At 44.3% G+C, this 19253-nt stretch overlaps 1 protein-coding gene across 1 annotated transcript in view; it reads right to left on the bottom strand.

The window, feature by feature from the left end:
* The window catches only part of COL4A1 (collagen type IV alpha 1 chain), a 95274-nt gene that overhangs the window by 41326 nt on the left and 34695 nt on the right, over positions 1 to 19253 (bottom strand). The window contains exons 5-23 of the mRNA XM_024754023.1: positions 15363 to 15452; positions 15214 to 15258; positions 14096 to 14140; positions 13926 to 13988; positions 13392 to 13445; positions 13215 to 13241; positions 11783 to 11866; positions 11634 to 11696; positions 10620 to 10655; positions 10045 to 10086; positions 8749 to 8835; positions 8210 to 8236; positions 8018 to 8068; positions 6864 to 6908; positions 6726 to 6779; positions 4533 to 4574; positions 2893 to 2977; positions 2513 to 2548; positions 236 to 400 (exon numbers count right to left, since the gene is read on the bottom strand). Of these exons, the coding sequence (XP_024609791.1) occupies positions 236 to 400; positions 2513 to 2548; positions 2893 to 2977; positions 4533 to 4574; positions 6726 to 6779; positions 6864 to 6908; positions 8018 to 8068; positions 8210 to 8236; positions 8749 to 8835; positions 10045 to 10086; positions 10620 to 10655; positions 11634 to 11696; positions 11783 to 11866; positions 13215 to 13241; positions 13392 to 13445; positions 13926 to 13988; positions 14096 to 14140; positions 15214 to 15258; positions 15363 to 15452 (1141 nt within the window). The remainder of the gene's footprint in view (positions 1 to 235; positions 401 to 2512; positions 2549 to 2892; positions 2978 to 4532; positions 4575 to 6725; positions 6780 to 6863; positions 6909 to 8017; positions 8069 to 8209; positions 8237 to 8748; positions 8836 to 10044; positions 10087 to 10619; positions 10656 to 11633; positions 11697 to 11782; positions 11867 to 13214; positions 13242 to 13391; positions 13446 to 13925; positions 13989 to 14095; positions 14141 to 15213; positions 15259 to 15362; positions 15453 to 19253) is intronic.

Genomic DNA, 19253 nt, shown 5'->3' with positions numbered 1-19253 from the left:
TTTCTAACTTTAGATGCTGGTTAGGTTGGCCCCTATTCCTCTAAACCAGTTGCATTAGTTCACTCTTCCTTTCTGCAGTGACTAACTTTGCAAAGACAACTAAGTGAGATACGAACAATTCATAAGTTGCTGGACACCCAGCCTCTGGCACTACACCTTCCCCAGCCCAGCTTAGCCCTGCCCCCCATCTGTCCTGGACAGGACACCACGCGAAATGGACCCAGAGGGTACTCACTTGTGTGGCCTGGCTGCCCAGGGGGGCCGGGGGGTCCAGGGGGGCCCGGTAGCCCATCCCTTCCACCTGGTCCGGGCAAGGACACGCCTGGCAAGCCCTGGTCGCCTTTCTCTCCTCTTTCACCGGGGAGGCCGGGGGGACCACTCAGCCCTGGTACCGGGAAGCCTGAAACCAGAACAGAACTCATGGACACAGCACAACACCAAGTGTCATGCCGACAGCACACACTGGTTATGGTCAACTCTGTTCACGGGAAAATGACCATGGCTGAAAGGGGAACTGCTTTGGACAAGTGAGAAACTGCATTTGCTTCTCACCACGTAAATGCTGTTGGGCAAAGGCTCCCTACAAAGTAACTGCAAGGAAAAGGGGCTCATTGTATAGACATTAACCTCTGTGGATCTCCTTCAGTGCAAATAGTGTCCCCAACAGGTTAGAGAGAGTACTTTCCATTTCTGCTTAGAGAATAAAGAAAGGCGTAAGAAATGTCCTTAAACGAAGCAGACGTGGACAGGAGGCAAAGTGGGTGGGAAGCGTGTTGGAATCAGCTAAAAAGCAGAGTCAGGACAAGGGAGACAGCCCTGGGGAAGAGCGCAAAGTCAAGGGGGAGACCAGAGCTGCGCACCGGAAGTCGAGTTAAGCCGCTGTGAGTTTGGAGGGGACAAGATCATAGGGCCCTGTGACAGCCGAGAAGGGTTCTGACCTAGTGCTTGAGACACAGCGGTCCAGTAGGCTGCAGGTGAAGTGACTCTGTGCTCCAGAGAGCAGAGAGCTGGCCTCTGGTCCCAGCATCCGGCCGACAGGTGCAGGGGCGTGAAAACACACGGGTGAGGTGACATGGGAAGAGTCAGGGCAGAAGGAGCCCCGAGGAAGGACGGACAGACCCCCAAACCCCAGAGGTGGACTTGAGTCCCAGGTGAGAGGCTGTTAAGTCGCTGAACCCGCGAGCACCGCACGTAAAAGAACTGGAGGCCATCCGCGTGGGCTCCAGCCCCATCCCCACCCCAAAACTGGTGTGGGAGAAGCAAAGGAAGGATGAAGGATGACCCTCAGAGAGGCAGGGAGGCGGGACCTGAGGCCGAGGGCCTCCGCAGTCAGCAGGGGGTGGGAGCTGGACTGGGGGCATACAAGGCCAGAGCAACTTCAAAGACAGTTTCTAAAAACGGCTTAGGACACTAACGGGGTCAGATAGGAGGTTTTAGAAAGTAGAACTGCAAATGTTGCCGCGAGACGTGAGGTAACATGTTCACGAGAACAGCTGGAAGGTCCGGCAAGCTTTACAACCAAGGAGAGGAAAGGGATGGAAAAGAGGGAAAAGGGAGCATTTTAAGGGCAGATGTCAAAATTTTAGCAGAAAGGAGGCACGCAGGGCAGCGAAGGTGGCCTTGAGCCACCGCTGCTGCGATTCTTAGACCGTGGGGCTGGGTCGTCCGGGTGTTGTCTGTTCCAGCAAAAACAAAGGAAGGGGCTCTGGGGGGACTTAAAACTGAAGAACTGTCAGGAAGGGAAAAAAGAAACTGACAAAAAAGAATAAGAAATAAAAATTAAAAATAAAACCAGACTAAACCAAAACCTTCAGTAAGAACTGTGAACACTTCGTGTGGTGTTGATTCCAGCGCACCCGAGGGTTTCAAGCCTAGCACTTGTTACCTCTGCTCTAGGACCTGGGATTACACGCCTGCAGTGCACACAGACAGGCATCTGTACATACAGAGAAGTGCAACTCCCAGCCTCCGATTACACAATCCGTTAGAAATGCAAAACCAGCACAAAACAGCTGCAGACTTAGTACAAGCTCAGTGACGCAGGAGTCCTCCGAGAAGCAAGATTAGAGGTGATTAGATTAGTCAGAAGAGGTTTCAGCCTTGAGTCTGGTCTCAAGCCGAGAAACAAAGGCAGTTCCACACAGGGCAAGGGAGAGCAACGATGCTGGGCTGCGGGTGGAGGTCTCCCGAAAGGCCGACGGTGCCCCTGGGAGCAGCCGGAAGGAGGTGAACAGCAGGGGGATAGATCAGAGGCAGGGAGACGGGGTAACCTGATGAGAGACGTAAGAAGTCCCACCTGTGAAATACATGTTTATAACTACACGTTAACCTGTCATTTACAAAATAAACACTGTCCTAGGAGCACAGGTTGTTTTCAGATCTAGAAAAATGTGTAAGAAAATTGCTAGCCACTGTATGCAAGTATCTAACTAATGCAGGGGATAAACGCGCAGAACAGAAACCGCGTAAAAGGTGTACAAATACTCTAAAAATATAACTTAACGATGCTCACCTGGAGAGCCCGGCGGGCCTTGTATTCCTGGGAAACCTAGAAGGAGGAAGAGAGAGTGGGACAGACTGAGCCTGTTTCACTTGTGGTTTACGTTGTGAACTTCTGTGCTCGTGGGTACCCACAGTCCCGGGACAGGGAGCTCTGAACTTGGGGAGATGCCGCGCCCCTGACACTGCAGAGATGCGGGGAGATGGCTCCTGGAAACCCAGTGAGATTGCAAAAGATGAACTTGAATAGCACTCGGTCACCACGTGGTCCTGCACGGCGCTCAGGTGTTATCAAAACGTGCATGAGTGCAGGACAAAAATGGAAAAAAAGAAAGGACGAGAGGAAAGAAGGGAGGAGGGAGAAGGAGGGAAAGAAAGAGGGAAGGATCTTACCTTTGGGGCCCGGCTCCCCTTTCAACCCTGGAACCCCTGGGTACCCCCGCTCTCCTTTCTCTCCCAAGGGCCCTGTGCCGATCACCTGAATTACAGAAGAAAAGATCATTGCAGGGCATGGCAGGGGACTGTGCTGTATATTACAGCACAGATGAAGAAACAAACACATTTTTTATTATTTCACGACACATGAAAGTAAAGAAGGAATAGTGGTGGAAGAGGAAGGGGAGAGGAGAGGGAGGGGAAGAGAGTGGGGAAGGGGAGAGTATTGAAAACATAAAATGGATATTCGGTATTGCCCTCCTTGCAGAGAACTTCGCCAGGCAGCTCTGCTTCCTTTTGTAACCATCTGCTTGGCAGGAGCTTTACCAATGAAGCCAAGTTAGAAACATATTAATTCTGAGGTGTGGGGTATGGAATTTCTCAAAGTCCATGCAAGCTGTAAGAAGAACAGTCTTTTCTGAAGAGTATTATCTGAAAAACCGCCTTAAAGAAGAACAGTCTTTTCTGAAGAGTATTATCTGAAAAACCGCCTTAAATTTCCTCAGGCAACATGTAACAGGAACACTCACATTTTTTTTTATTGGAAGAGGTTTTATGCTTCATTTTTTTAAATGGTCAAAAGTGGGGACTTCTTTAAGGTCCTCGTGATATGGGGCAAGAAGCAGGCACCGGGGCCCTCTCTGAAATTTTTCTAATTTCAGCTACCAGTTCACCCCAATTCTGAGTAGCTGAAATTCGAAGACAAGGACCATGCCGAATATCGCCTATTACCCTTAAGATGCAATTCCTCTGCAGCAGTTAAATGATGGGTATTATTAAGGTCTGCTGATGGGGTTAAGGTAACAAAAGATTATTCAAAGGCAGCTGCTGGATTAGAAATATGGGAAATGGAATCATCTATCGTATGACGTGTTAAACGCATAAGGAGGTCCCATAATACTTTGATCTGGTAATCCTATTTCTGGAAATGCAGCCTAAGGAAGGATTACTCAAATCCCTCACCTAACACACACAGACACACACAGGCACGTACAAACATTCACTACCACGTTGTACCCGTGCAAGAGGGCGGCAAAGAGAACGGTCATATTTCACTGTTTCCAAAAAGAATTGGGGCAAAATGGTTACAATTATCGCACGACGCTCTGAAAACGACCGTTTGAAGATAACTTGAAAACGTGAAGAATGTTCATTTTTAAGAAGAAAAAATGTTACGTACATTGGATTGCAAGTATATAAAAATATGTATACGGACAAGGAGTCAAAAGTTATTTGCAAAAAATAAAAGTTGTTTTGCTAAGACAGTCAGATCATGGATGATCTGTTTCTCCGAGTAGCATTTTCCTTAACAGACCATTATTTTTTTAAGTTTCAAAATGTGTTGCTAATATTCTCATCCATGTGCAACTCTTTTAATTTTAGTGGTCAAAGATATGCAGAAATTGTCCAAATACGATAACAAGTAAATACCAAATGCCACACGATACAAAATATAAATGATCGGTTCAAATTCTGTGTACCCCCTCCATCAAAACGTAATTCTAGGAACACTGTGGAGCATGTGGACAGGCCAGCCCGTCTCTCTCTTTCCCTCTTTTCAAACGATCTCACAGACAGCAAATGTCACTGTTACTCACAATTCCAGGTGGGCCAGGAGGGCCGGCTTCACCTTTGTCTCCCTATAAAAGAAAAATAACTTTACTTGTATTTTTTAATTATAAAGGTTGCCTTGCCAGCAGCAGGGTTGAACTTTCTTTTTTCCTAGAAAAATAGATTGTGCCCACTGTACACTAAGAGGATTGTCCCCTCCTTAGAATCTCTCACTGTGATTAGTCTAAAGTGCTCTGCAACTATTACCACCAAAATCCATACATCTCCCCTTGCTTTGCATAGTGTGACATCCGAAAATTGAGATTTCTACAAAACATAAATGGAAGGCTAATTATCCGCGTTACAAAAGAGCTCATGCTTCTCAGAGAACCTCAACGGAATCATTTGCAAGTTGAATTCGTATATGGTGGGTTTTCTGCTTTTTGTTTTCTTTTATTTTTGGCCACACTTTGCGGCATACAGGGTCTTAGTTCCCCAGCCAGGGATCAAACCCATGCCCCCTGCAGTGGAAGCGTGGAGTCTTAACCACTGGACTGCCCGGGAAATCCCGTACAGTGGTTTTTCAATACAATAAAAAAATAAATGAAATAAAATGACATGAAAGCTTAGGGTGGCTAAAAGTGTTTTCTTAAAGAAATCATTTTATTTGAGGATTTTGGTGTAAGACTGTCTGACTCTGCATTGGAAGTCATGATAAAAGGATACTTATGGTTTTTCTTTCCCCTTAAAATCCAGCATGACTGGAAAACATTGGATGGATAAATTCTCATCACTTTGAGGCTTAACTTAACCCCTATTAGATGAAAAACTCAAAGAAATCAATCCTTTTGTATCTAATGTTCTTATATAAGTATCATAACAACACTTTTAAACACTTCTTTTTTTTTTTTTTTTTGCAGTACGCGGGCCTCTCACTGTCGTGGCCTCTCCCGTTGCGGAGAACAGGCTCCGGACGCGCAGGCTCAGCGGCCATGGCTCACGGGCCCAGCCGCTCCGCGGCATGTGGGATCCTCCCGGACCGGGGCACGAACCCATGTCCCCTGCATCATCAGGCAGACTCCCAACCACTGCGCCACCAGGGAAGCCCCCATAACGACACTTTTAAATGTCCTGATACATGCACATTATTTCACAAATGCACATTTTTCCCCTTTTTTTCCTTTTAAGCTAAGGCTTTAAAGTCAGGTGTTAAACCAGAATTAGATGTTTTGATTTTTCTAATTTGAATAAAAGAAGAGATTTTAGAAATATCTACGGGAGCTTAAAAAAATCTTAGCTAATATATTCTAAACATATTTACCTTTTCCAATCTACAAGAATTGACTTTCTCATAAAGTTACAGTCTTAGAAAAGGATTTCTCCCTTTGTCACTGGCGTTGATAAACCAACCCTGAGGTCCTCTCCCTACTGTTAAAGATAAATGTTTCAAATCCATTTCTCATTTTAGTAGAAATTTACATTACCTAGTCTCATGATTAAAAGAGAAAAATAAACCAACAATGAGTTTTCTTTGAGTATCCGATTGGCAGATATTTTTTAAAGTTTCATAACAAATAGTTGTCAAATGAAAGGGTCCCAGGGTGATGGAAGTGCAATTCTGGGGGCAATTTTATTGCCTATGACAAAACCTTCCCCAAATTAACCCCAAAATTATACTTTTTAGGAATTTAGGATGGGAGATGATCAGACAAGTGGATAAAGATACTTATAATGAGAAAAATGTGTCAACGATCTACATAACATGCAGTGAAAGGTATGGATATCATAAGTGTTGATGTATCACCACATTTATGGATGTTGAAATATATCCTCATTATGTCATTGAGGGAAAAAGCAAGATATATCAGGCAATACCACTTTTAAAAAATCTCATGTATGTGTGTGTACATGGGACAATTATTAACTCTGACCATTTCTGAGTGGGTAATAGAAAAATTACACAGGCTTTCTTTTCTCCTCTACATGTTTCTGCATTTTCTTTGTTTCATAATCAGGCAAAATTTATCTACTACAAAAAACACATAAAAACTTAAACGCGTGAAACATTTTATATTTTTTTCTTTAAAAATTTATGCACAAAACAGAACCACTAGGTTGTGTTTTTCCTCACATGGAGCATACATAAGTTGTATTCTTTGAGTGCATGGTCCTTTATTCTAGAAAAAACCTCTCAGTTGAACAAAATGAAGGCAAAAATTCGAAGTAGGGTCACCACTTACCTTTAAACCCTCTCGGCCTGGGAGTCCTGGGTACCCCGAATCCCCTGGAAACCCCTAAAATGGAACAGAAAGCAACAGCAATCATCAGCAAGTGAGGGTAACAGCTTTGCTTTTACAAAACCACAGAGAAATACTTACCAGACCCCCTTTTTCTCCTTTTTCACCATCTTTTCCCGGTTTTCCCTGTACAATAAAGATGTAAATATTAGTAGAGCATAGATAATAATAATAAGCATGCTCTAACACCAAGGGTCTGAATCAAATACAAGTTACTATGTTGTATGAATCCTCTGGGTGAGTTGGCCATGCTACAGTAACAAATCATGGAAGATACATTAAAGAACTATGAACTAAAAGAGTTACAACAATAGAAGAAGACTTTTCAATTTAAAAAATTGGAGGTTGATTAGCTCCAAATCTTCTAAGACATCATTACGTCTGGCAGCCGAGTCTACACCGGAGACGTTTTCTTACCGGCAAGTGAGTATTTGGCAGACGGTACAGCACTGACTCACTTTAAGAGAAGTTTCCATGCATCGTTTCAGGGTAGAAACTGAACTGCCTCAGCTACTGGAGGTGGGTGGGTCTCCTGTCACTGCACTCAGGCCGCTAGAGGCACCTGAGCATCTGGGCTCTGGACAGAGCTCCCAGCGGGCTTGGGAGGCGGCCGGGAAGGGTGCCTGGTGCTCTGAGCAGGCGGACAGCTGGCTTTCAGTGAGGGGCCAGCAGGGGCCGCTGTCTGGCGGCGGGGGGCGGAGGAATCATCTGAATAACAAAGGGCCTCAGCCGTCCTGGGGGGCCTTTCTGATGGTGACCACCTCCTTATTCCTGCTCCCAGGGCTTCAGAAAGGCTCTTCAGCAGAGGAAAGACCCCTACAATCTCTTTCAATCTATGCTCCTATGAACCTGTGATTCTAGGAATGCAGGAGAAATGATTTCACATCAGGAATAAGAGGACTTTGTTTTCTAAACATCTCTATTGGAGTATAATTGCTTTACAATGGTGTGTTAGTTTCTGCTGTGTAACAAAGTGAATCACCTATACGTATACATATATCCCCACATCTCCTCCCTCTGGCGTCTCCCTCCCACCCTCCCTATCCCACCCCTCCAGGTGGTCACAAAGCACCGAGCTGACCTCCCTGTGCTATGCGGCTGCTTCCCACTAGCTACCTATTTTACATTTGGGAGTGGATATATGTCCATGCCACTCTCTCACTTCGTCCCAGCTTACCCTTCCCCCTCCCCGTGTCCTCAAGTCCATTCTCTACAGGACTTTTGAAAGCACTTACTCGGGGTCCTGGTTTTCCGGGTTCACCTTTCTCTCCAACCCCTGGCATCCCCTAAAAGACAAAAAGAGCAAGAGTTAGAGTCATTCATATATTTAAATAAACTATTAAATTAAGTAAGCATTCCACTGAAGGTGGAACACATTACAGTCTTTTCCACAAAATGATAATGATAAACAAGATTTCAGTCCTTACCTGAAATCCAGGTTCACCTTTCTGGCCCTAAAATAAGTTTCAAAAAGAGAAAGATTAGCACTATCTAGTGGCTATATCAGTTTTTATATGCTACGTGGAACAGGTAAAAGGGAAAAAACACCTTTTCCTGATATAGTAACCAAGAAATTCACATTGGTCTATAGCATCCACTTCCTGCCATCAACTGGATTATGGATATAAGAAGGGCAGAGTTAATACGTCTGACCCACAGCAACTGCAGCCTCCTTCCACCCTCAGCTCTCTCCCTCCTGTGTCCCAGCCGTCCCCTCCCAACCTTGGTGCATTTAAGAAACCCTCACACAGAGGGTCAGCCTCAAACTAGTCTCGCTCCAACCCAGGTCCAGCTGCCTCTGCCCTCAAGAAGCTCACTTTTTATGGGATGGGTGGTCTATAAAAACCTGTTTTCAGGTCAGGGCGAATATAACCAGAGAAACTGAATTTTGACCCAGTCTCTCTTTATGCCTTGGAATCTGTCCACAGTTAGGAAGCTGGCGTTCACTGGACAAAGTCTGTCCCACCTTCTCTCCTTTTGCAGCATACTCTCCTTTCTCTCGAACTTGAGCTTGTCCTGGGACTCCTGGGGGCCCACTGACCCCTTGATCACCCTGTTGATGCAAACATTTGGGATTAATTAGGCATAAAGGTAATTATACAGGGAAGAGAAATGCAGAGGAGGGAAAAGCCCAGAAGAGAACATCTGGTTTGAAAATGTGATTGTACTCTGTTCCAGCCTGTCCTTGCCTCAGCAGAAAATTAAGTTTCAGAAGGAAGATGGTCCACTAAGGATATAAAGCCAGGAGGAGGCTTTCCCACTCAGGGGTCACCCCATAACAACGGAACTTGAACATCTGTAGGACAGATGGATGTGTGCATATATGTACAGACCACGCATGGAGACAGACAGCACATGTATACACGCCGGGACACATATGCTGGTCTGTCACATTTGATGGCACGGAGGAAAGGCACACCAGCCGCCTAGTAACACCTGGGAAGAGAGGAGGTCTCTTTACGTAAACCAAAAAGAAGCGTCAGGGATCTGTTCCTCAGAATCCTAACTGCTGGGTACAACGGGAAATACAGGAACCCCAGCCATCCCACGACAAAGGAGGTCCAAAAACTTGAACTGCATCAACTGCAGAATCACTTTACTGTGAGGTTTATAAAAAGACTGGGTGGAAATCTGGGGTGGGAAGAGGAAGCCAGGGCTCATCCTCTCTGCCCGGACCTCCACTACACTTGGCAGTCGTCTACACCGGCTTGAGCACCTGGGCGCTGGGCCAGGTGCAGCCGCAGTTCCAAGGATGGCCACTTGGTGTCCGTTCCGCGGGTCGGGTCCAGGGAAAGGGGTGGAGAGATCCCCAGAGCATCAGGGACCCACTGCCGGCCTCTCATCCTTTCTCAGCAGGAGGAGGGCTGCCTGCTCTGGCCTGTGCATTCCTGCCTCCAAGGTTCTTTCCCCCCAGCTCTGGTACGATGGCTTTCGTCTTTACAGGGCTTAATATAATGGTTATGCTACTAACAGGTCCTAAATTTGACTTTTTTATAATGAAGCCCAGGTCTGAGAACATTTTGATTGAATGTATGAACAGAGAAGTGGGATAAATGGCCTCACTGCACCGGCAGATCCCACGTAGAGTCACCTCAGGGAATTCCAGCCGTGCCTTCAGGGAAAACACTAACAAACTCAAGAACGTTCCGAGAAGGGCATCCATCGCTATGAGCGTGCAAGAGGAGGCCCGGAGGCAGAGACCTGATCGTGCTTAGAACTGGGATTTTAACCAAGAAAGCTCCCCAGAGCAAACAGCGCTCACCTTGTCACCTTTTGGCCCTTGAAAACTCAAGCCCATTTGCCCCTGTTGATTAAGAAGTAGAATCCGTTATTAGCATTGTTTACTTTGTTCAAAACCGTGTAACAAACATGACGTGAAATGCAACAAGATGGTACATTTAAGGCGATAACTTCGTCTCCCAGTGACATAATCCTTTCAAGAAAGTTGTGGTCATGTTGTATTCAATGTCTATAAAAAGGTTTTTTTTAAGTATTATTGAAAAAGAATCCTATAAAAACCTTTTTAAAAAAGTTTAAGATTTTTAGACTCTGGCTTTACAAATCTAAGGAAAAGATCAATGATTCCATAACTAATGGATGGATGGAAGGAAGGATCGATAGATCAACAGATTGACAGATCAACAAATCAGTAGGTTAAGTGATGATAGGTTAGGTAGACTGATGGATAGGTGCATAGACAGATGATAAATATATAGACAGGTAAAGAAATTATAATTTCCCAAAACTTTTTAAAGAGATGTAAAAAAATGAGTTACAGAAATTTCACGGTAGCCTTATACCAATGTCAAAGAAAGACAAATGAAAAATAATCTTTACCTTTTCACCTGGAGGGCCAGGAGGGCCTGGGGGACCCTGTAGGACAGAGCATTTTAATTAAATATAGTTCACAACCCTGGTAAGTTTTAAATGCTTTTCTGTACTGACGTTATCTTCAGATATCACGGTTAAGGTGATAATTTATTTGTTAAATATTTTTCCTGTGCTATAGAACCGTTAAACTTTGAAAGTAACCAGAAATTAGTTCAGGACAATTATTAACAGGGATGGAAACCCTTCAAAATCTTAGGGGTTGGCCTGTGGAATGCAATGATCTGAGCATCTGCTGGGCTATCAGACGGTGAATGAAACCAGCCAAACCCTTGACAAGCCTTAGCGTTTCTAGTGTGGAAACGCTTGACCACTTTGAAAACTGCTGCCTCTCTTTAAAAGTTAAATGAGTTCTTTAAGCGGGTAGATGGTATGAAGTCCCCCAAGTTCCTGTGTTTGCAACAAAATTTCAGAATGCTTTTTATAATCGTTAAAAAGTCCAGGGCAGGGCCTGACTTGTCCATCTCTGAATCCCCTCCTCACAGGATGCGCTCACATCCACACAGCCCCACGAAAAATCAACATGTTGTCCCTGTGGGATGTCTCGGCATGAGGTACCATTAGCATCCTTTTCCCACAGCTCTGGGGATACGTGGACCATAAGTGCCAATCAAACATCCCTTCAGATAGAAGCTCAAATAGATAACTAATAAGAACCTACTGTAGAGCACAGGGAACTCTACTCAGTACTCTGTAATGACCTATATGGACAAAGAATCTAAAAAAAAGAGTGGATATACTTGTATGTATAACTGATTCACTTTGCTGTACACCTGAAACTAACACAACACTGTAAATCAACCATACTCCAATAAAATTTTTAAAAAAAGATAGAAGCTCATTCTCACATCCAAATTAAGAGAGATCACCACTGTGTAAAGTTTTCATTCCATTTTATGTGTTTTCACCCCTCACCACAGTTGTTCTCTGAATGCCTCCGAGGGATATTCCCCCCAAACTTACTGGTGGTCCAGTGAATCCCGGGGGGCCAACAGGACCTTGCAGCCCTGGCAGTCCTGGCGAACCCTATAATTCATTGAGAAAGAAAAGAATTAAAATGCAAACCAGGAGGAGACTCAGCATGTGCTCATAATTATTTAGCAAATGCTTACAGGTGTTCCTGGGGGTCCAGGAAATCCTCTTTCACCTTTCAACAGGGTTCCTGGTATATGGCCAAGTATTTCACCTGGATCCCCCTAAGGGATGAAAAATAAGATAAAGTCACAAATACTGATATTTATGCAAAGAGAATGTAAACCTACAGCGTAAGAGGCATGCACTGCTGGTGTGGAACCAGCCCAAGTCTGGGGTTTAGCCTCTGTCCAAGCTTGGAATAAACAGACTGGCCGTCTCCTGGGTTCACATGTCTTAATGACCAGCATTAGGGGGCTGCAACCAGGGCAGAACGTGGAGACCGCTGAACAGAAGGATGTGTGATGCTTCCACGTGACGGGCCCCCAGGCACGAGTTCTAGACAGGGGCCCGGTCTCTGGTCCAAAGGCTATGTGACCACAGGCTGTCCTCACAGCAGAAGGATTATCTTTCAAGAAAAGACCCAGCACGATCATGTTCGGAAAAGCAGTGAGAATATGTTTTAGGTGTCAACGTGGCCAGGCCACAGTATCCAGATACTTGGTTACACACCAGTCTGAGGTTGACGTGAAAGTACTTTTAAATAAGATGGACATTTAAATCAGTAGCTTTGAAGTAAAGCAGATGACCTTCCACGGTGGGGAGCCCACCCCATGGGTTGAAGGCCTTAAGAGAAAAAAGACGGACTCCCATGAGGAAGGCGGACTCTGCCTACAGACAGCCCTTGAACCCGACCATCGCTCTTCCCTGGGTCTCCAGCCTGAATCCTTGCCCCACGGATTGTGGACTTGCCAGCTCCCACAATCATATAACTCCTTAAAATAAGGAATTTATTTTATCTCAATATATTTAAATTATATTATATATTGAAATATATAATTAAATTAGTATATAACATAATTAAATATTATAATATGTATTATATATTATATAATATAAACCAACATATAATATAATTGATATACAATAATATATTATATTATGTATTATATAATATGTAAAATATATATTTTAAAATTATATCTCCCTCTCTCACTCACTCTATCTATCCTTATATGTGCATGTTGTATACGTATGGCACACACATAATACACAAACATCTCCACGCACGTCCTACTGGTTCTGTTTCTCTGCAGAGTCCTGACGACAGCCCCACCCATGGCTCTGGACGAGGAGTATCAGGGACTCACATCCCATCGCTAATATTTCCCATCACAGCATGCTTCCCATCACTGCTTATTTCCTATGAAGAAACTGTGCCTAGTGTTGAAACTTTAGGTTCTAAAATTTAAGTCTGTGTATAGGACCTAGGTACTCTTTTAATGTAGCAGAGTTCAGACAAATAGGTTACTAGGCAATCAACCAACCAAAGTGATTCAAAGTAAAGTTACTTTTATGGCATCTGTTTTAAACAGAAGCCTGGAATGAATCCGGTAAAATAAAATAACGCACCTTCATTCCCGGCAACCCTGGCGGCCCCTAGAAAAGAAAAAGTTGGTATCAGTTTTGTTTTTCTCAAAACAACATTAGCATTATGATATGAGGGCAAAAAAAGGAAAAGAAAGGCAATGGAATGAGAAGAGAGAAAGTAGCACCGAAGAAATTCTTACATAACAGCCCAATACTCACGGGATTTCCAGCGAATCCAGGCAAACCCGGAGGCCCCAGAGGCCCTCTCTCACCCTGGGGGGACAGCAGACAGTCACTCACAAAGGCCGTGCTCCCATCCGTTACCCCATCCTACCCTTCAGGCATGCTTCATTTGTTGGTGAAAATCATTTTCTAAAAATTGTTACAAGCTCTGCTGCTCAGTGCTGCTTCTTGACAGAAGAAATATAATATTTGAGGATTTAACTAATAGAGACAAGAATTAATAATAGCATTTTCTTATTTGCTTTAGTAATAGATTATAGGTGAGAAATTTCGCGTTTAAGGCAATTTTAGAATAAAAGTCTACTAAATAGAAAGGCACAATGATGTCTTTCCTGAACGTTAAACGTGGGAAAACTGTGTTTCCTCACCAAATAAAGAAAGGTGTAAGACGAGTAACCTTCCAACTGTGGCAATTAAAACTGTGTTCACGGGACAACTTTGCCTGACTTCTCCAGGTGCAAAGTTAGATGAACACGCACCAAGCAGGGAGGCTCCCGGTTCTAAATTTACCTTCGTCCCGTTGCATCCTGGGATACCTGGGGGACCCGGAGGACCATCTTGGCCAGGAATACCCTGCAGTTAACAAGGTGAACAAGTAGCCAAATCAGAAAAATCACTGATGTTGCCATAGCTCACATCGAACATCTTATAAAGGAAGCAGGTGCCTTTTATATACATACAGGAAGTCCTGGGTTTCCAGGGTAACCAGATGCTCCTGGGGGTCCCTGTAAGGATGGAGATGAAAACGTTTTCATTGAGCGTGGGAGAACATCATTTCCTTCCACTTGCACCCACCTGGCTGAGGATGTCGGACCCTAATTATTGACATTTGGAACATCGGCCCTAAGCAGACAGGGAGGCATCTTAGGGTCTAGCCCAGGTGGCCAGATGGCCTGGCGTTTCAATAGCAATTCTTCATCATCAAAAGTTGACGATTAAATAATTCTAAACTCAAGGCTGCACATCCACAAAATAACTCTGCCCTCATCTCATCCTTTGTAATTTCTAGGTGGTAGATAGACAGATAGATAAATTTACATTAAAATCTCAAACAAGCCTTAAAGAAAGAAAAAGAATCTCAAACAGCTGGGAAGTAGAGTGTATGGCATAAATCAGTTCATTGAGGGAAGAAAATCCAAGTTATTTCTGGCTGAAATCCAGGTATTCTCCATCCCAGACAGTTACAATGTTGTCCCCTATCTTCTGCCCTAAAGACCCAGGAAGGCGGGTTACCGGGCACACTTCCCTTTCCACTAAGTAACAGTAACAGAATTAAAATGTGTACATTTTACAGTGTCTTCCTATTTTTCTGCTTTCAAAGGTCTCCCTGTTTGCACGTCCCAGGAACGGGAGTAGCAAAGAAAGCAGACCGTGAAGACGGAAGAGGGAATGCAGCTCTGAACACGTTACCACTTTTCACATTAAATGAAGACATCTTTCTTCAAAGACCTGTAGGCGTGTCATCCCCCCTCCCCCAATTAAATACGCCTACAGGAATCCTTGAGGAAGGAGAGAGGAGAGAAAACACGTGTACAGAAGACAAGAAGTGAGCAGCTCCAGGGGCAGGACTGGAGGTCGAGGACACGGGTTCCACCCATCCTGGGCCCTCGTGCCCAAGACACATGCTGTCTGGGCTCCGAGCACAGAGGCAGAGGGAGGGGGGGACAGAGGAAGGAGGGCACAGGATGCCCCTCGGGACTGTCTGGGGGTGGGGAGGGTAAAGGGCCCTCCCTGTGGAAGCACCCCTGTATCAGATCCCGCCCACAGTCATTACCAACTTCATGACAATCGTACTCACTCTTGTCCCTTTAGTTCCCGGCAGTCCTGGTTCTCCGGTGTCACCCTGGAACAGACAGACATGCCACAATGACCACTTGTCGCAAAAGCGACACAGATCATCTTAAGTCCACTCCCCCAAGCCCCTGCGCCCACGACAGCCAAGCTCACCTTCTGTCCTGGTGGTCCCTGCGGCCCCTCAGGTCCTTGCATTCCCGGGAACCCGATGACACCTTGTAACCCTGGGAGACCTCTTTCTCCCTGCAGAGGACGAAAGAGCAAGTCAGACCAAGGGCAGGTGGAAGGAGAAATCAGCCTCACTCAGCATCACCCAGCAGCCTACCATGCGCATCTGAAAAGAGACGCTGCCACCTACGTCCCATCTCAGAGACTTTTCTCTGCTCTTTTTTAGCTCTTTTGAGGGCAGGGATGTTTCACGTGTGACCCCTGGTCCAATGCTTTCTATACACTGTATTCTAAAGGCTAAGTAATTTGTTGGGGAAATAAAATCACAGATAGTTGGGGATTTTATTTCACTGAATGGCTTATAACCTCATTTGATGAGTGGAATCTTCTTGTTGTTGGCAGACACAGCGCCGAGATTCTGTGAGCAGACATCAGTCAAGGCTCCCCTTTAGGAGGTGTGTAGGCAGAGCTCACAGCGGCAGTTTCAGGGCAAGATGCTGAGACTTTTCTGTGCAGTGAAGAGTCTGACGATGGGTTTGCATAAGCATCTCTTAAAAAACTGGGTTTTTTTTTTTTTTTTTGCAAAGGTAGACTCGAGGTTTAATTACAGTCTCTGCCCTCGAGGAGCAAAAAGAAATAAAATGTATTCTTAACATAATGAATATTATTTAGGATCCACACACGTGGCTGGGATTCTGGCTTTGAGGTGGCCCTTGAAGGATGAAAGGAAAATGAATGTGTGAAGAGACAGGCGAAGACAATTCAGGCTTGATGTCAGAGAATGGAGATCTAGGCCATGTGAGCACAAGACACTAAGAAGAAGAAATACAACGGGGACAAGAACGTGGAGAGATGAGGCGTTACCGTCTGATACTGGAAATAGTTTCCTCTGCAAGCATCAGTGACCCAGTGGCCTGATTAAGGATATTGAGGGAGACGGCCACACTTTTTGCCGTTATGAAATAGCCTAAAATCAGGACAGCAATTCAAGAAAATCTATTCTCTTCACAGTATGTGGACTTCAGTACAACCTCACAAGGTGAACTGGGTAGATTAAGTAAGCATCTTTAGCCAATTTTCAAAAACATTAGACATGTCGGAGATTACAGACAGGATTCCTTACTTTCCCTACAGTTATGTTAGTTCAAAGTAAAAAATAAACTGACAAGCTATACATTACATCACATAAACATTTACCACCCAAAATAGCACATCACCAAAAGTTACTTCAAGTTATTCAACGTTGCATAAATGAAAGGACACAGAACCCAAACTTCCAAAGTCATCCTTCTTTCCAAACCACTCGGCCAGTCCCAGAACTTGCTGGTGAATTGTGCGTCTGTTGCATTTTCTGAAATGCAGAAACGTGGTTCTGAACTTCGGTCTCCAATCGCTGGACCTCCACAGATCGTGGGAGTCATTGGAAGTGTAGGAGGCAGGAAGCCAGAAACAGTGTGTGAATAAATGGGAAAGAGATTATTTCAAACTCTAGAGGAGACCAACAGATACTAAATGGAGTAAAGAAAGTTAAGCCCTGCAGTTTGGCCCAGCCCTCTGGACCAGCTGCATCGAGGGATCAACCAGGAAGAACAGATGCTAATATTCCCCAGAGCCCAGCATAGGACTTGACACAGAACACTGGCTCATCCTCCCTGAGGCCCGGGAAAGAAAAACATTCTCAGACCAAGGCTTGTTCAAATGTAAAGTTACTTAAATACATTCATTCTTAACCTAAAATAACAGCAAATACAAATGTACAAAATCCTGGCGCTGGAGACGGATTGTACGCTGACATCATATCAACCTCCTCCCTTGATTCAGATGTGGGAAAATTCTACCCAAAATAGAATTGAACCGCTGGCTAAAAACTGTGAACACTGAACTGAGTATCCTCAAATAACCTGGCATGAGATGCGAAGGAAATACGAAAGGCACATCAGCAGAAAAGCTTCCTAAGGCATTTGGTGGCATATTTTTAGTACTTAGTTAATATCGGCAGTATCACTAGGAGACCCAGTGCAGATAAGATTTTATAATTCTCATTTTCATCATTGACTGCATGGAGACCCAGAGCCAGATTAGCTGATTTCTACAAGTTTCTCATTGAGTCAGCACTAAAGCCACAAATAGAAATGAGGTCAACCTCTACCTCCGTCTGTGTTTCTTCTAGGTCACTAGAGCAAGCTGGTTCCCAGCAAATATGAAATAGTTCACCCACATCGACTTAGCCCCTTTTATGTCCATTGCACAGATAGGGAAATTGGGATTCTGATGCTTCACTGACGCGTCACATGTCACTGGGTGACCCCTGCGTGCTCCTGGGAACAGGATTCAGAAATCTGAATTCCCAGTCCCGGCTTTCACCACAGGCCCACATTCTTTCCCCAATGTCACCGGAACACTTAAGCAAGCTCCATATCCCAAGAGATTTGAAATTAAGTAGCTAAAGAGGAAGTGACTCCCCCGTGAACATGGCTCTTGCCATCTCGCACATATTTTTTTTTTTTAAGTTTCCTAATCTTTTGTTCAGACAAAAGTACACATGAATAATCTAATATCCCATACCCTGTCCAAGGCTATTCTGGGAACCAGAGTAGAGCACACAGACAGGATAAGCATTTAATCAGCTATACAATTAGCTGGCAAACAGCACACACTGCACATGGGCCCAATTCTTCCTCCGAGCCTTCAGCAAATCTCCACGAGGGTTACGGAAAAAGCAAACAGCTGGGCACATCATGCCGGTCCTTTCTAAGCCAGACTCCACAGTTGTGGCCGCTCGTGCGCTGGGGTTCAAGGCTGAATGGGCAGAGTTAAAATCCCCTAGAAACAGGTCCCCTTAGTCATCTCTTTCCCGTGATGTGCCGGAGGCAAGGTCCAAGACGATATGGCAGCCCAAGTGAGATCCACAACCACTGTTACCACAGCAGCAAGAACTTAAAGTGGAAGATGAGAAAAAGAACCTTGTGTAACACTACCCAAAATGCTTTGAGGCAACTGCATCTAACGGTTTTATTCTTGAACGCCAGTGCTGTGTGCTGTACTAATTTTTTAAAAGTTTATATACCGACCATGGAAGTGACTATCACTATACCCTCAAATGATGAGATTCAGAATTTGAGGAGAAAAGAACACAACGCTATAGACGAACGAACACAGCCATGGAGAATAATCTGGGCATCAAAATCAGCCATTCTAAATTAGGCATGAAATAGAGTTTCGTGCATGAAGCAACTTACAAATTTTGCATCATCAATTATCTAGAGAAGGGCATACCTTTTTTAAAAAAAAATCCATAAAAGGTGGGAATAAAAGAGTTTTTTTTATAATACCCAATTATTTCCCTTCCTCTTAAAATACCTGTAGAAACAAGTTCATGATGGAAATCCAATGCTAGAATATAGTCCCCTTCAAATCTTAGTCAAAAATCCAAATACCAATAAAGCCCTCAGGATGGTGAGGTCGAAATAGTGTGAAGGTTCTAAGGATAATATAGGATAACATCATTAACAACAACAAAAACGTATCTAGAGTAAGCAGCCTTCAAAGATCTTACTGTCAGAGGCCTGTTATGCTTGTTTCAGTCAAATATTGACTTATTTTTTCAAATAATTTAAAAATAATTATTATTTTATTATTAATAATAATTATTTTTTATATTATTTAAGAATAATATGATCGAGATGGCCTCATCCACCAGAGGGCAGACAGAAGAAGCTAGAAGAACTACAATCCTGCAGCCTGTGGAACAAAAACCACATTCACAGAAAGACAGACAAGATGAAAAGGCAGAGGGCTATGTACCAGATGAAGGAACGAGATAAAACCCCAGAAAAACAACTAAATGAAGTGGGGATAGGCAACCTTCCAGAAAAA

The sequence above is a fragment of the Neophocaena asiaeorientalis genome, unplaced genomic scaffold (genome assembly GCF_003031525.2).
Source record: "Neophocaena asiaeorientalis asiaeorientalis breed wild unplaced genomic scaffold, Neophocaena_asiaeorientalis_V1.1 scaffold684, whole genome shotgun sequence".
Lineage (NCBI taxonomy): Eukaryota > Metazoa > Chordata > Mammalia > Artiodactyla > Phocoenidae > Neophocaena > Neophocaena asiaeorientalis.
The sequence above is the reverse complement of the archived record's forward strand: the minus strand, read 5'-3'. Positions and strand labels throughout refer to the sequence as shown.